The sequence below is a fragment of the Pollachius pollachius genome, assembly GCF_949987615.1.
Source record: "Pollachius pollachius genome assembly, chromosome: 2".
NCBI classification, from domain to species: Eukaryota; Metazoa; Chordata; class Actinopteri; order Gadiformes; family Gadidae; genus Pollachius; species Pollachius pollachius.
In genome coordinates this window covers 51,690,847-51,707,032 of record NC_136935.1, presented here as the reverse complement: position 1 = coordinate 51,707,032, position 16,186 = coordinate 51,690,847, and the positions used below count along the sequence as shown (strand labels likewise).

The 16,186-nt window shown below is 47.8% G+C and overlaps 1 protein-coding gene across 1 annotated transcript; it reads left to right on the top strand.

Annotated features, from left to right (window-relative positions):
* The first annotated feature begins 630 nt into the window (after positions 1 to 630).
* tmc7 (transmembrane channel like 7) lies at positions 631 to 12,653 on the top strand. The gene is made up of 16 exons (XM_079729510.1): positions 631 to 765; positions 1,875 to 2,127; positions 2,737 to 2,885; positions 3,941 to 4,096; positions 4,560 to 4,645; positions 5,073 to 5,218; positions 5,296 to 5,443; positions 6,369 to 6,545; positions 6,916 to 7,061; positions 7,273 to 7,387; positions 8,064 to 8,161; positions 8,839 to 9,022; positions 9,868 to 9,998; positions 10,830 to 10,988; positions 11,387 to 11,465; positions 11,808 to 12,653. Exons 1-16 carry the CDS (start codon positions 750 to 752, stop codon positions 12,042 to 12,044), a joined length of 2,280 nt encoding a protein of 759 aa, XP_079585636.1. The 5' UTR covers positions 631 to 749; the 3' UTR covers positions 12,045 to 12,653.
* Positions 12,654 to 16,186: the final 3,533 nt, after the last annotated feature.

Genomic DNA, 16,186 nt, shown 5'->3' with positions numbered 1-16,186 from the left:
CAATGAGCCGCACTGGTCCTACAAGGAAGCAAGGGAAATCTATTCTTATCAGCAAGGTGAAGGTCCAATCCCAATGACCACTGACCCTCCTGTGAAGCCTCATGAGATGTGGCTCACTAACTAAACACTGTGCGGGGCTATTGTTGGCATAACTGATATTACATTGTGAACAATGTGTGTTTATTGTATGAATGACTTGGATATATCAGGCCCAATAAACATGTTTGCTGCAGGGATTGAAGAACATTGAACAACAACAAGAGGTCAGATCAGAACATAATGTAAGTAATGTCACCTGCTTTAACATCAAAGTGGGTTCAGTTGATGTTTAGGAAATGTCAAAATGGAATAAAATTCCACTTAAAAACTGTTTGTGAATTTAATTATTATTAGGCCTATTTTATTAATTTATTATGATATCATATTAATGTGTTAATTAATGTATTATTATATTAGCCTGTCCTTATCAAGAGTGATCCGTAATTATTGGAGAGCCCCCCCAACACACACACGCACACGCACACACACACACACACACACACACACACACACACACACACACACACACACACACACACACACACACACACACACACACACACCCTCCAGCGGCCGTAAGCGGAACATCCACTCAGGAGATGCAGGAAGTGGACGAGCAGACGAGTATCGTTGTTTTGAGGACCGACGGACCGCAGACCGAAGCCCCCCGACTGGTTAGTCCTACTGGTTCTCCATGAGTAGGGTCGACCATGGACAACGACTCGGGTAAACTATAAACTCGACACAGTTCCGTGTCAGTTCCTTTTCTTATCCGTATCAGTTCCGTAAGATTGTTGAACGCTAGGAGCGGTTCTCGTTCTGCTGTCTGGTGCGGAACCCATGTTTGGATGCTGCGTAAAGTACGCAATCATTCCACCCATGTAGTGCACTAAAGTACTAGTAATGGGTTAAAGTACTAGTAATGGATATGACGAGGTGCAGGATGTATCTTCAGGAGAACCTGTTGCTGCTCGTTCTGCTCAAGTGAGTTCATGTGTAACTAACTCTTCGTGGAGGAAATGAAAGGCAGGTTTATGTACATACAGACGATGGCAATGATTAACCAGACGGGACGACACCGTGATGCTGATAGAAGAATTCAAACCGTCACGGTTTTTCAATGCATTACCTGGATCTCACATCTGATCATCTGAGTGGGGCAGCATGTCCACAACAGGGAGTGTCTTCGTCCTCTGACTAATCAGCCATGTCTTCTCAGGTGGTGGGAATGCTCGTTTCATAAGGGTGTGATTATCCATGATGTGTCTTGTAGAAGCAAGCAAGGAGTTGTGAAACAATTCATTTCCATGTTTGAAATTGAAAATATTTTGTGTGTGTGTGTGTGTGTCCATTATCCCACCCATTGCACTCCTGATCATCCCTGAAAGAGGGATCCCCCACTCTGAAGGAGGGATCCCCCACTCTGCGTTCCTTCTCTAGGTTTCTTCGTTGCTAATTAAGCGAGTTTTTTCTTGCCCTCTGGGGGGCTAGGGTCGGGGGGGGGGTGTTAAGGGCTACGAGGCGCCATGTGGCTCAGGAGGTAGAGCGGGTTGGCTTCTAACCGGTCGCTAGTTCGATCCCCGGCTCCTCCTAGTGTCGGGTTGTCCCTGAGCGAGGCGCCCCCCCCCCGACTGCTCCTGACCAGCTGGCTGTCGCCCTGGGGGGCTGACTCCGCCGTCGGTGTGTGAATGGGTGAATGTGAGGCGGTATTGTAAAGCGCTTTGAGCGGCCCCCGGTTAGAGAAGCGCTGGATGGACGCGGTCCGTTTTACCACTCACACAAATAAAACATAATGTCTGTGAACAGATTGTGAGTGTTCTCCGTTGCGTGCTCAGTGTTCTACAGCGATCGCACCGGGCCCAGTAACCCCCTGCTGGACCAGCTGCCCAGTTACCAGTCCCTGCTGTACCGACGCAAGCCCACCAATGGGGGGTCCAAGCGCCGGAACAGCTCCAGGAACCGCATGGGGTCCTTGGGCAGCGGGAGGTGGGGCGGCACCACGGTGGCCCTCCACGAGGAGAAGGCCAAGGCCCTGGAGAGACCGGTCCGGGAGATGGTCAGGTCCATGTCGGAGAAGCGCAGAAACAGGTAGGAACCCCCCCCCCCGGACGTCATGTTTGAGCCGATGAGATCCATCAGCCCTGAAAGCTTTATTCAGAACGTTGGACGTTCAGACTGCATCCTTAAATTGATTATGGCCAGGCCAACATCTGATCTGTGGCGGCGTGCAGCTCAGGAGGCAGAGCGCGTCGGCTGGTCACCTGAAGGTCGCTGGTTCGATCCCCGGCTCCTAGCGGAGTGCCGAGGTGTCCCTGAATACTGTATAAATGCAGTCCATTTACCATCTACCATGATACCTTAAGCTAATTGAAATGCGGCTCAACTAGCAGTGATGAGTAGGGGTTATAGAAATGAGTGACTGGATTCCAAGTCTTTTTAATTAAAATTCTGCATGGAACCCCTTGGTTTTAACACAGAATGGGAATACGGTATAAGATACACGCTATTTGTCCCACTGCACATGTACTAAAGTACACTTAGTTTAGCAGTAAGTCAACAGATGGTCGACTTACAAGGTGAACACTTTTCCATTCTCACCGTGTGTGTGTGTGTGTGCGCGTGCGTGTGTGTGTGTGTGTGTGTGTGTGTGTGTGTGTGTGTGCGTGTGTGCGTGTGCGCGTGTGTGTGTGTGTGCAGAGATCAGCGTCTGGAACAGGACCGGGAGCTGAGCAGCTGGAGGCAGCGGAGGCGGAGCCTGCACCGGTCACTGAAGAGGCTGAGGGCGGACCTCCAGGAGAGACTGAGCGCCCTGGTGCTGTGGAGGGGAGACATCCACCTCATAGAGGGTGAGACAGGCTACTGGGAGGGGAGACATCCACCTCATAGAGGGTGAGACAGGCTACTGGGAGGGGAGACATCCACCTCATAGAGGGTGAGACAGGCTACTGGGAGGGGAGACATCCACCTCATAGAGGGTGAGACAGGCTACTGGGAGGGGAGACATCCACCTCATAGAGGGTGAGACAGGCTACTGGGAGGGGAGACATCCACCTCATAGAGGGTGAGACAGGCTACTGGGAGGGGAGACATCCACCTCATAGAGGGTGAGACAGGCTACTGGGAGGGGAGACATCCACCTCATAGAGGGTGAGACAGGCTACTGGGAGGGGGGACATCCACCTCATAGAGGGTGAGACAGGCTACTGGGAGGGAGGAAATCCACCTCATAGAGGGTGAGACAGGGGGCTGTGGAGGGGGGACATCCACCTCATAGAGGGTGAGACAGGCTACTGGGAGGGCAGACATCCACCTCATAGAGGGTGAGACAGGATACTGGGAGGGGGGACATCCACCTCATAGAGGGTGAGACAGGCTACTGGGAGGGGGGACATCCACCTCATAGAGGGTGAGACAGGCTACTGGGAGGGGAGACATCCACCTCATAGAGGGTGAGACAGGGGGCTGTGGAGGGGAGACATCCACCTCATAGAGGGTGAGACAGGGGGCTGTGGAGGGGGGACATCCACCTCATAGAGGGTAAGACAGGCTACTGGGAGGGGAGACATCCACCTCATAGAGGGTGAGACAGGGGGCTGTGGAGGGCAGACATCCATCTCATAGAGGGTGTGACAGGCTACTGGGAGGGCAGACATCCACCTCATAGAGGGTGAGACAGGCTACTGGGAGGGGAGACACCCACCTCATAGAGGGTGAGACAGGGTGCTGTGAGCTGGGGTGTCTGCTATCGATTGGACAGCTATGGTTCTCTGACCAATCATCATAAGTATAATCCCACAAGGCTTTGGATAAAAGCGTCTGCTAAAGTCCCTCAATACAAATGTAAATGTAGAAAGCTTTGCTCGTCTTCAATAATCTCTCCCTCACTCTCTCTCTCTCTCAGGAATGTTCGGGACGGGGATCCTCTCGTACTTCTCCTTCCTGCGCTTCCTGGTTCTGCTCAACTTGGTCATCTTCCTGCTGATGTTCAGCTTCGTCATGCTGCCCATCATCATCGCCCCGCACGCCGCCGGGAACGTCACCTTCAACCTGGCCGACGGTCAGAGGCACACTCTCTCTTTACCGCTGAGACTCGACTCTGAGACAATAACAAATTAGCAAATGGTTTGCTAACTCATTTGGGTTAAAGGTTGATAAATAAGTTCAGCTATTAACTTGCTTACGACGAGCTGGCTGTCGCCTTGCTGCCGTCGGTGTGTGAATGTGTGCATGAATGGGTGAATGTGAGGCAGTATTGTAAAGCGCTTTGAGTGGCCACTGCTTAGAAAAGCTGTATAAATGCAGTCCATTTACTATTTAACATAACATAAATGTTTTCTTACAATTTCCTAGCAGAATAATGAGCATGTAATTACGCTGACCTTACATTTGCCGCAACTTAGCTTCTCATCCACGGGCCAGACTTGCTAGGAGGTAACTTATTGTTCAGTTATGAGTAAATGACAACGGACTCCATGGAGATGACTGATTGGCTGTCGTGTTGTCTTGTGACTGGCTGACAGGCAGTGCATGCAGTGTGTATCCCAACAGCGCACGACGAGGCCTGGTCATCTTCCACGAGCACATCACAGACCTTCTCTCAGGCGGGGTAAACACTCCCAGTCTTCTGCTTTGATTGTGTACCGTCCACCGTGTAGGTATGAAGGGATGGCTGGAGAGGACAGGGAGTTCCCCTAGACTCTGAATAGCCTCCCCCTTACCCCCCCCCCCCCACACCCCTCGGACGCACTAACTGTATGTTGTACAGAGTACTTTGTGTGTAGAATTGTGTAGCATCTTATCCTAGCTATCTCTGTTGTATACGGGGAATGGGTTAACCTAGTGATGGTTAGTGCTCGGCACATGGTTCTATGAACACCCTGGCTGTACTGAGATATATTGTTGTTTCTCTTTCTTCTGACAAATATACTTATTGTAAGACGCTTTGGATAAAAGCGTCTGATAATCGCCCTAAATGTAAATGTCAACAGAGGTGTCTTGGGAATGAATCCACTGTGTGTTGCTGTGACCTGCAGGGCTTCTTGGAGCAGACCTATCTGTTCTACGGCTACTACAAGGTGCACGCCATTAGGTTCCCTGGGTTCACCTACAACCTGCCCCTGGCCTACCTCCTGGTGACGGTTGCTTACCTCTGTCTCAGCCTCGTGTGGATCGTTCAACGGTAGGGGAATAAGAGAAGTGTTTAATGCACTCATCATCGGTGTGTCAGCCCCTGACGCGGTCACTCTACTCCTCCAGGTCTGCCTCCGGCTTCAAGAGGAACCTTATCCAGGACGAGGATCGCTTCCAGAGCTTCTGCAACAAGATTTTCGCCGGCTGGGACTGCTGCATAACCAACGAGAACGCAGCGCGACTCAAGAGGAGCAGCCTGCTGTACGAGCTCAAGGTCAGTCTGCTGTACGAGCTCAAGGTCAGCCTGCTGTACGAGCTCAAGGTCAGTCTGCTGTACGAGCTCAAGGTCAGCCTGCTGTACGAGCTCAAGGTCAGTCTGCTGTACGAGCTCAAGGTCAGCCTGCTGTACGAGCTCAAGGTCAGCCTGCTGTACGAGCTCAAGGTCAGTCTGCTGTATGAGCTCAAGGTCAGTCTGCTGTACGAGCTCAAGGTCAGTCTGCTGTACGAGCTCAAGGTCAGCCTGCTGTACGAGCTCAAGGTCAGTCTGCTGTACGAGCTCAAGGTCAGTCTGCTGTACGAGCTCAAGGTCAGTCTGCTGTACGAGCTCAAGGTCAGTCTGCCAGCTCCAGGTCAGTTCACTACTGGCTCCAGGTCAGTTCACTACTGGCTCCAGATCAGTTCACTACTGGCTCCAGGTCAGTTCACTACTGGCTCCAGGTCAGTCCACTACTGGCTCCAGGTCAGTTCACTACTGGCTCCAGGTCAGTCCACTACTGGCTCCAGGTCAGTTCACTACTGGCTCCAGCTCAGTTCACTACTGGCTCCAGGTCTGTTCCTTCTTTGTTTGTCTCCCTTTAAGCTATTTGAACTTTTAGCTTTTGTGGTAAAGCATCTTGAAGCTTTTAGTTGCCGTAGGAAACTAGAAAAGTGAAACACAAAATATAGACAGACGCAAATAGGAAAAATACTATACTGAGAATATATGGAAATGTGGTTGCTCACAAAACGGTGTAGATTGTTTCTGACGGTATGAGGCTGGCATAATTGGATGAACAAATTATAGACGTTTTATTAATTAGCTATAAAGGATTCTCAGATCAAATCCATTTCTCATTTAGCAACATATTCCTCCCTGATAGGGCTCAGAATTGAACGTTGATGTATTAAATTAACTATTTATTTTATTCTTTGTCTTCCAGACGGATCTGGAGGAGGAGAGGATCAAGCAGAAGATCGCCGACCGCAGCCGCCAGGAGAGGTGTCGTATCTACGCCATCCGGCTGATCCTCAACGTCTTCGTCATCGCCGTCCTGGCGGCCTGCTTCTACAGCATCTACCGGGCCACCATCTTCTCCCAGAAGGCCCAGATGACCAAGGTACCCAGAAGAAACACCAGAGACATCTAGGTCATGGAACAGGTGTATCGTGTTTCCTATGATATCGTATATTTATACTAATACATTATTTTAAAGATTCTAATATGAAAACATTTAACAGAAAGATGTTACAGATTTGCACGTACACACATTAACATTTACATTTACAGTATTTAGCGGACACTTCTATCCAATGCGACCTACAATAAGCACTTCTCAGAAGAAAGAAGAGAAACACATTTCATGAGGAATAATTTACCTGATTACCTTGAAGAATATAATACCCAATATCCAAAGCATGTACTCAAGTATTGTTGAAGGGGGAGGGTCTAATTGACAGCTGCTCTGATTGGCTGGTTTTGTCCTGCAGGTGAACTTCATGCTGGACCTCATCTACGAGTACCTGCCCTCTATTGTCATCACCCTGGCCAACTTCATCACCCCGCTGCTTTTCTCCCTCATCATCAACTTCGAGGACTACTCCCCTGCCTTTGAGATCCGCTTCACCCTGATGAGGTACGAGCTCTCGCACCAGGCCGTGAGGGGCTCATCCGCGCAGCTCCATGGATGAACTGAGTGTTGACATGCAAGACACATCTTTTCAATTCAATACAATCTAATTATTTGTACGGCCCTTAATCACCGGCACACTCTCAATATATTTATGAACTCCTAACACTGGTCTCCTCTCAAACGTCTCCTGTCTGGTGGTCCGTCTCCTCTCCAGGTGTGTGTTCATGCGTCTCACCAGCATCGGAGTGCTGCTCTTCTCCCTGTGGTCTCAGATCACGCAGTGTAAGGAGTTACCGTGTTTGTGCGGCTACAACTTCCGGCTCTACTCGGTGAGTAGAAGGGCCAACCAGGCCCCCCCACCCGGGTCAAGATAAGATAAGATATCAACTTTATTAATACCGCAGAGGGGAAATTCCTTTGTTACAACAGCCCAGCAGCACTGGAAAACACAAAAAATACAAAGTACTAATGAAAAACAAATGTAGACGCTAAAGTAAAGAACAACTGGACAAACAGGGCAAACTAAACAGACGGGATAAACAATATAATCTATAGATAATAAAGTACCAGTACTTCACAGTATATTAAAGTGTATAAATGCCACTGTAATCATTTCATGCATCATTTACATGGTATTACCTCCTACAAGCCTCTCATTGATATTCAGCCGCTCATGGGGTCTCTCTGGTCGACTGCAGACTCACGTCGTGGTGACGTTGAGGGAGGCTGAGATGCAGCTGGTCTGCTGGTTTTGCATCCACTCTTGATCCATGTCCAAAGTGGCTTGTTTTAAACCCTCCAAATACACAGTTGCACCTTTTCTATTCTTAATACACATGTAGGTCATAATAAATATACGTTTTTAAATGAAATTTTGCATGTTACATGTTGCACAACTGTCCACTGAAAACTCTAAATCAGAGAGTTTCTAGATATAGAGTTAGGGTCACGACTCAAACACATTGTCGGCCCATTCAGAGAGTCTCCTCTCTCTCTCCCCCCCAGTGCTGGGAGACCCGAGTGGGCCAGGAGATGTACAAACTCACCGTGTTCGACTTCATCATCATCGCCGCCGCCACCATCTTCGTGGAGTTTCCCCGCAGGTAAGTTCTCTTAATGTTCGACATTAAAGTTCAACCAGGCGTATAATCCTCAGTGAACCATTAAGGACTCCATTCGGTACACAGCAGAGCATTATGCTTGTATATGTAACGGATTAGGGCGGCGTACGGCTCAGGCGGTAGAGCGGGTCGGCTGGTAACCAGAAGGTCGCTGGTTCGATCCCCGGCTCCTCCTAGCGGAGTGTCGAGGTGTCCCTGAGCGAGACGCCCCCCCCTGACTGCTCCTGACCAGCTGGCTGTCGCCCTGCGTGGCTGACTCCGCCGTCGGTGTGTGAATGTGTGGGTGAATGGGTGAATGTGAGGCAGTGTTGTAAAGCGACCAGTTGAGTGGCCACCGGTTAGAAAAGCGCTGTAGAAATGCAGTCCATTTACCGTAAGGTTCGGACTTGTTATTCCTTTTTGAACCTTTTTTTCTTCAAGTCTTTCTAGATCCATTCCGATGTTTAGTTTGTGTCTACGTAAACGAGTTCAAGTTATTTTATTAGTCAAATGCACACCATAACAGGCAAAGCAGTCATAGCTGGCAATGTGATTTTTGTGTGACAATGCAAAAAAAAGATAAAATTAATAGTACAAGAGTAAAAAGAGTAACATTGCAATTAAGAACCAAACCCCCCATGACCCTCGTTCCTCTCTAACCCCGCCCTCCTCTCCCCCAGGCTGATGGTGAACTACTGCAGCTGCGGCCTGGTGAAGTGGTGGGGTCAGCAAGAGTTCGCCATCCCCCAGAACGTCCTGGAGATCGTCTACGGCCAGACCATCTGCTGGATCGGCACCTTCTACTGCCCCCTGCTGCCCGCCATCTGCACCATCAAGTATTTCTTCATCTTCTACATCAAGAAGGTAGGAGGGCTCTGCTGGGGCTTCTAACGGAGGGAGCGGCCGTTAAAAGCCTTTTGAAAATCTGCCTTTCCCTGTGCTTTAGTGACCTCAAAAGTAGGCGTGTCCACATAGATGTACGCTGGCTAGATCTGCAACAGTCCCCTGGGTAGGCTGGTAGACTGATCTGTCCAGCGTACATCTAGGTGGACACGCCCACTTGTGATGGCAGATGTTTTCAAACGGCTTCTAACGGCTAATCACACACGCACACACCTGATGGCATAATACCACCCCTTTGACATATTTACTCTTCCTTTATGGATCATTAGAAATAATTGAATAGCTGTAAAATAGATGCAACCCATGACACAGCTAGTAGTTACTAAGGCACTGCAGTTAACTCACGATAGCAACAAATCATCAAAAAAGTCTTTCATGTTTTATATTATTGATAATTTATGCTAATATAATGAGTAGGGTAGGATATCCCTAAGACCAGACCCCCCCCTAATGAAGCTAATGCTAATATAATGAGTATGGTAGGATCTCTCTAAGACCACCCCCCCCCCCCCCCCATGAAGCTAATGCTAATAAAATGAGTATGGTAGGATCTCTCTAAGACCACCCCCCCCCCCCCCCCTAATGAAGCTAATGCTAATATAATGAGTATGGTAGGATCTCTCTAAGACCACCCCCCCCCCCCCCTAATGAAGCTAATGCTAATATAATGAGTATGGTAGGATCTCTCTAAGACCACCCCCCCCCCCCCTAATGAAGCTAATGCTAATATAATGAGTATGGTAGGATCTCTCTAAGACCAGACCCCCCCCCTGGTCACGAGGCTAATGCTCCCTCCGACCCACTAGGTGTCGCTGGTGAACAACTGCCGCCCGGCTACCCGCCCGTTCCGGGCTTCCAGCTCCAACTTCTTCTTTCTGGTGGTCCTCCTGATTGGCCTGGCTCTGGCCTGTCTGCCCGTCATGGTGGGCGTCGGCCTGTGAGTGATGTCATACTCTCCGTGTCCCGGTCCTGTGGTCTCAAAGCCTCTCGCTCTGGACGGGCTCCTAGGGTTGGCTCCTACATTCACGTTTACCTTCAGGGCGTTCAGCAGACGCTTTTATCCAGAGCGACTCACAACAAGTACATCTGTCAGAAGAAAGAGAAACAACAATATATCTCTGTCGGTACAGTAAGGATGTGCATAGAACCAAGTGCCGAGCACTAACCATCACTAGGTTATCCCATTCCCCGTACCCAACAGAGATAGCTAGGGTAAGATGCTACACAATGCTAAGTACTAAAGATAGCTAAGATAAGATGCTGCACAATGCTAAGTACTATTTAGCGTCTCTTCTGGTCCCTCATGATGAATGGTCGCCAAACCCTGTTGTGTCTAAAGCTACCTTTCAAACCAACAGTTGGCTGTGCATTTTTCAAGGAAGTGAAAGTGATAAACAAAGCTATTTTAGCTTTTGTGGTAAAGCATCTTGAAGATTTTATTTGGAGTAGGAATCTAGAAAATGCAAACACAAAATATATCAAGAATAGGAGACATATAAGGAAATGTGCTGGCCCATACAGGGTATATTATTTCGGATTGTATGAGGCTGAAATAATTGGATTCTACTAAATGTCAATGATATAAAGGATTCTCAAGTCAAATCAATTTCTCAGCCAGCATGTTTCACCCTGATAGCGCTCAGAATTGAATGCTGTGCATTTTTCGTTGCCCGCCTTGTCCTCACTCCCTCTATTCCACGGCCTCTCACGCGTGCATTGTGGTGCACTTCTCCTCACCCTGTGCTGAGATGTACTGACTCCCCTCCAGGATCAACTGCTCCCAGGCCTGCGGGCCCTTCGTGAACTACACCGTGTCCTGGGAGGTTCTGCCCCGCACTGTCTCTCTGCTGCCCAACGAGACCCTGCGCAACTTCCTCTTCGCCCTCGCCTCGGAGGCCGTCGCCGTCTCCCTCTTCGTCATCACGTGGTGGGTGCGGCTGTTCCCCTTCACAGCTCCTCCCCCATGAGCCCTGAGCCAATGATTAGAGCCGTTAATAAAGTCTTTGGTTATTAATGGGCGGCATGTGGCTCAGGAGGTAGAGCGAGTCGGCTGGTAACCGGAAGGTCGCTAGTTCGATCCCCGGAGTGTCGAGGTGTCCCTGAGCGAGACGCCACACCCTGATTGCTCCTGACGAGCTGGCTGTTGCCCTGCGTGGCTGACTCCGCCGTCGGTGTGTGAATGTGTGCATGAATGGGTGAATGTTGGGCAGTATTGTAAAGCGCTTTGAGTGGCCCCTGGTTAGAAATGCGGTATGAATGCAGTCCACTTAGTCTACTGATGTTTTCCGTGTATTGCTTTATATTGTCAACTATTCATCTTTTCAGTGTGGCCATGTTCTACGTCATCGCCTTGGCCGGAGCTCACAAGAGGGTCATCAACCAGCTCCGAGAGCAGCTGGTCATGGTACGTAGCACAATAACTATCGTCTCTGTTTAAATGTTTCACGGTTTGACCTATTTAATTGAATAGTGGCGCCATGTGGCTCAGGAAGTAGAGCGGGTTGGCTGGTAACCGGAAGGTTGCTGGTTCGATCCCCGGCTCCTCCTAGAGCGTCGAGGCGTCCCTGAGCAAGGCACCTCACCCTGACTGCTCCCAGCGAGCTGGCTGTCACCCTGCGTGGCTCACTCCGCCGTTGTGTGAATGTGTGAATGTTAGCCGGTATTGTAAAGCGCTTCGGGTTATTTAAAGCGCGGTACAGATGATCTTAGTGGAGCGCTAACCCTTCGTCTGTCTCGGGGCGACCAGGAGGGGCGGGACAAGCGGTTCTTGATCCAGAAGCTGTGTCAGGCCCAGAGGCCGAGCCCCGGGGGGGCTCCGGCCCCCCCGGGGGGCCCCCAGCCCCTTGCCCGGGGGGGCCGGGACGGCAGAGCGGGCAGCAGGAGCAGCTGGGGCAGCCCCAGCTACCACACCAGCTTCTCCACCAACCACAGCGACGCCATGTTCCTGGCCCACGCCCCCCCCCACGGGTCCACGCACGTCTAGGGTGAGCCGGGGCTGTGACCTTTGACCTCCTTAACAGGGGGGTCAAGATGGAGCCACTGGAGTCTTCTCGTTCATGGCTGTCACTTAGAGGTGGTTCCATTGGAGGAGGGGTCGTCTTCTCTTTGGGGGGGAAGGAGGTTGACGGGAGAGAGAAAGACGATGTGAAGCTCAAGCGTGTGAATCTTTGGACTAAAGATGGAAAAATAATGGTGGGGAAAAAGATGTCTGCCTTCTGTGTGTGTTCTTTACATTTTCCTTCCAGGAAGGACTTTTATATGATGGAAAAACCACATCTTCTACTTATCAATATTAACTTTTTGTATTACTATAGGAAGTGCTTTATTTACGTTGTAAATGTCTTGTTTGGTATTAACAAAGCGGGTCGTAAAGAAACAAAGTTTTGTTGCAGTTGCAAATGAGAGTTTACACTTGTCGCAAAACAAATTGTTCCCTTTAAATTGTTTTACATTTGTGCAATCTGTTAACTTTATAAATAAGTCGTGCTGTTACTTTATTTCATCAATGGCATGTAACATTATATTTGGTGTTTTGCCGATTTTTGGATCAGAATTCTTTATTTTTTGCCCAATAAAGTCATTTGGTCATGTTTTCCAAGAACGCCTCAATGCTGAATTTGAAGCCATGAACCCTCCCATCTCCACTCCGCACTGCTGTCATGAACCTTCCTATCCGCCAGGGGGACTGCTGTCATGAACCCTCTTATCTCCACTCCGCTAGGGAGCACTGCTGTCATGAACCCTCCTATCCGCTAGGGGCGATGCTGTCATGAACCCGCCTATCCGCCAGGGGCACTGCTGTCATGAACACTCCTATCCACCAGGGGGCGCTGCTGTACTGCAACCTCCACTCCGCTAGGGAGCGCTGATGTCATGAAACCGCTAGGGGGTGCTGCTGCCATATCCAATTCCAAATCAAAATCAGAACATCTGACTGTAAAGTTCTTGGTTATACTCTTACCAACCCACAAAGTGCAGCGTTCGAGCCTTGTCTGAACACCAACACGTCAAGGGATTGAGTTGAAAGAAGATGCTAATCAGTTATAAACTTGTAATAATTAATTGTAATTATCTTGTCTTAGCTTTACTTTGAGGCAGGAAATATTCGTAATGGAGGTATCACGTGATTCTAGTGTGTGAATAATATACAAGTTGTGCTATGGACAGAAGTGTATTTTTAATTTTCATCAAACGTTCAAGGCTTGTGGGTGAGAGACACTCTTCCCCAAAAGTACCCGAAATGTTAATAATAATGCAAGTATATTTCATTTAAATTAGTTAAGTTTGGTGTATTCCTTATTAAACTAAACGTGTACAGTAGCTGCCTGTAGCCCCTAAAGGGCGCAACTGTTCTATGTATGGTGAGTTAGAGCAGGGTACAGTATATGGCCCATGGACCTATAAAGAAATGGCCGGAGCAGTAGACCCGCATGTCAGTCATTGTTATCTGTGATACGGAATGGATGAATAAAGCCAGGTCAAGTAAAGTACTGGTTCTGGATTATTGATTTGAAGATTCTTCTAAAATCATGTCAGTTGAATGTGTTTCATTGTCGCCTTCCGAAGAAATGCACAGTGAAATATTGCAAAACTATACGAAAAGAAAAACGCATAAGAATATGCTTACAACATAACATACAGCTCCCCAAATATTAATTATAATAAATATCAAGGTGCAAAGATAAATTGGGCTTGACATGGTGACGGTGGGTGTCAAACTGAATATGCCTGGTCCAATACATTCTCCAAGGCAATACAACATGGCAGAAGTCACAGACCCGGAGCTCGTGTCCGACGTTTTTCCTTTTACTTAACATGAATGACGTTGATGGTTTTTAGGCACTGTGTTGACTTTTTATCACTTAAGGTCGCCAAGGGATGTGAAGACAGACCTTTCGCCTATGATGCTACAATGCTAACAATGCTACACAACGAGAATATATCTGCATCCGCTACGTCATGCACTAGGGCGTGGCTGGCTCCCATGATGCGGAAGCAAATCTCTCCTTGAAGTTGCCTTCTTTAACAGGTCCATGGTTTGGTTTGGTTGCCCTGCGTCATTGGGCAGTTTTCATAGGAATGAATGCGCGCCATTTTTTAATCCAGTGTCCTTTCTTTAATAGGTCTATGTCACAGACCCGGAGCCGGGCACTGTCTGTGGTGTGACAACGGCACCCTGTGGTTTGGCAGGTCGGGTTTCTTCGGCTTTTTTCGACGTTTCGCGTCACATTTACGTCACATTAACGAAGTCAGATGAAGAAGAAGAAGAAGAAGGACAAGACGTGCAGATGTGAGTACTTCGCGTCTTTACATTCGGACATTTTTTTTTTTCACGTTTATATCCGTCGTCTTGCTAATGCACACATGTTTTGCGAAGTGTCTATCTTGCTAATTAGTATGTTTTGCAAAGTACACACTGTTTCGTCAAGTTTGCTGCCGTTAATCATTAACATTTTACATAAATGTCAGTGTTTCCACGACGCTCTGCTGAAACCCGTCACCCCTCCAAGATGGCGGAATTTGAAGACAAGGTCAACTTGATTTATAAGGCCTGCTGTTACTTTATTTTAGCAATGGGATGTAACGCATTCGGTGTTGGCCGATTTTTGGATCAGAATTCTTTACTTTTTGCACAATAAAGTCAGTTAGTATTAAACGTCTTTATGTAGTGTTTGTATTTTTCACGTTTATATCCATCTCCTAGCTAATGAGCACATGTTTCGCGATGGTCTATCTTGCTGATTAGCATGTTTTGCAAAGTATACATTTTTTTCAAGTTTGCTACCGTTAATTCAGTCACACTTTACTTTATTGTCCGTTTTTCCACGACGCTCTGCTGAAACCCGTCACCCTCCAAGATGGTGAAATCTGAAGACAAGGTCAACTTGATTTATAAGGCGTGCTGTTACTTTATTTCAGCAATGGGATATAACTTAATATCTGGCGTTTTGGCTATTTTTGGATCAGAATTCTTTACTTTTTGTCCAATAAAGTCATTGTAAGTATTTAACGTCTTTATATAGTGTTTGTATTTTTCACGTTTATATCCATCGTCTTGCTAATGAGCACATGTGCGTCTACTGCGCTCTGCTGAAACCCGTCACCCCTCCAAGATGGCCAAATTTGAAGACAAGGTCAACTTGATTTATACTTTTTGGTGTGGTTGCTACTGCAAGCACATCTACTGTTCATAAGTTTTATTTGTTTCGTTTGCCTGTTAAACCAGTTTTGCCAGTTAACTGCTCCTGCATACTTTCAGCTACAGAAACCATTCAACTATCAAATCGTCCAGCTCGTTAACAGCGTTTACAACTCTTTCAACCTTATAAACCATTACGCTTTTTCTGCTTTTTTTTATTTATTTATTTATTTATTTTTATAATGCAAGTCTACAATGGGCGGACGACGGAGCAGTCTGGCGCTTAAACTAAAGACATCGTAGCTTAATACATTTTCAACAGTTTACCTTCCTTCAAACCATTCATCATATATATACACATATATACACCCTCGCAGTTCGTTAGGACTAAACGCATTCTAGTTTGCTTTGCCTGTGCGGTTGACGACTCCTGTAGACGTTCATATACAGAATCTATTCAACTATCAAAACGTCTAGGGTAGTTATGGTCAGGTGAGTGACTCCAGGTGTTGATGTTGTTTTCAGCTGACGGGGGTGATGGATGACTGCTTCTGCGACATCGAGAGCATCGACTCCTTCAATAACATTAAGATCTACCCCCACGTCGGAAGGCTGACCAAGAGTTCTTCAGACATGACCGGGTCAGTACCACCAGGTTACTATCGCAGGCACACATGTTCGAATATGACCTCACCGCGTAGGCTATTTATTATGGCTTTGCTACCCGTATTATTAAATATCCTGTTGTGTCAATAACTTCACCCTCACTATCAAAGTTTAACTTTTGCTCACATGGGTCGGATCTTGGTTTGCATTTGGACATGCCAAATTTCGCTAACATCTTTTGTCTCTTGAGTTATTCTGATGTCTCTGTCTAAAGTTAATACCAGGAAGTGTTTAAGTGGACCTGTATCTTTCATCTTAAACCTCTTCAACATTTCTTTTGCATCGATGAGTAAGGTGTTGTTACGCGCTGCTATGATTAA

What these genes read in the sequence shown, in the direction of transcription:
- tmc7 (XM_079729510.1), top strand. An exon ending in TCGGAGAAGCGCAGAAACAG is followed by an intron (nt 2,128 to 2,736) that starts GTAGGAACCCCC and finishes GTGTGTGTGCAG; the next exon opens with AGATCAGCGTCTGGAACAGG. An exon ending in AGACATCCACCTCATAGAGG is followed by an intron (nt 2,886 to 3,940) that starts GTGAGACAGGCT and finishes TCTCTCTCTCAG; the next exon opens with GAATGTTCGGGACGGGGATC.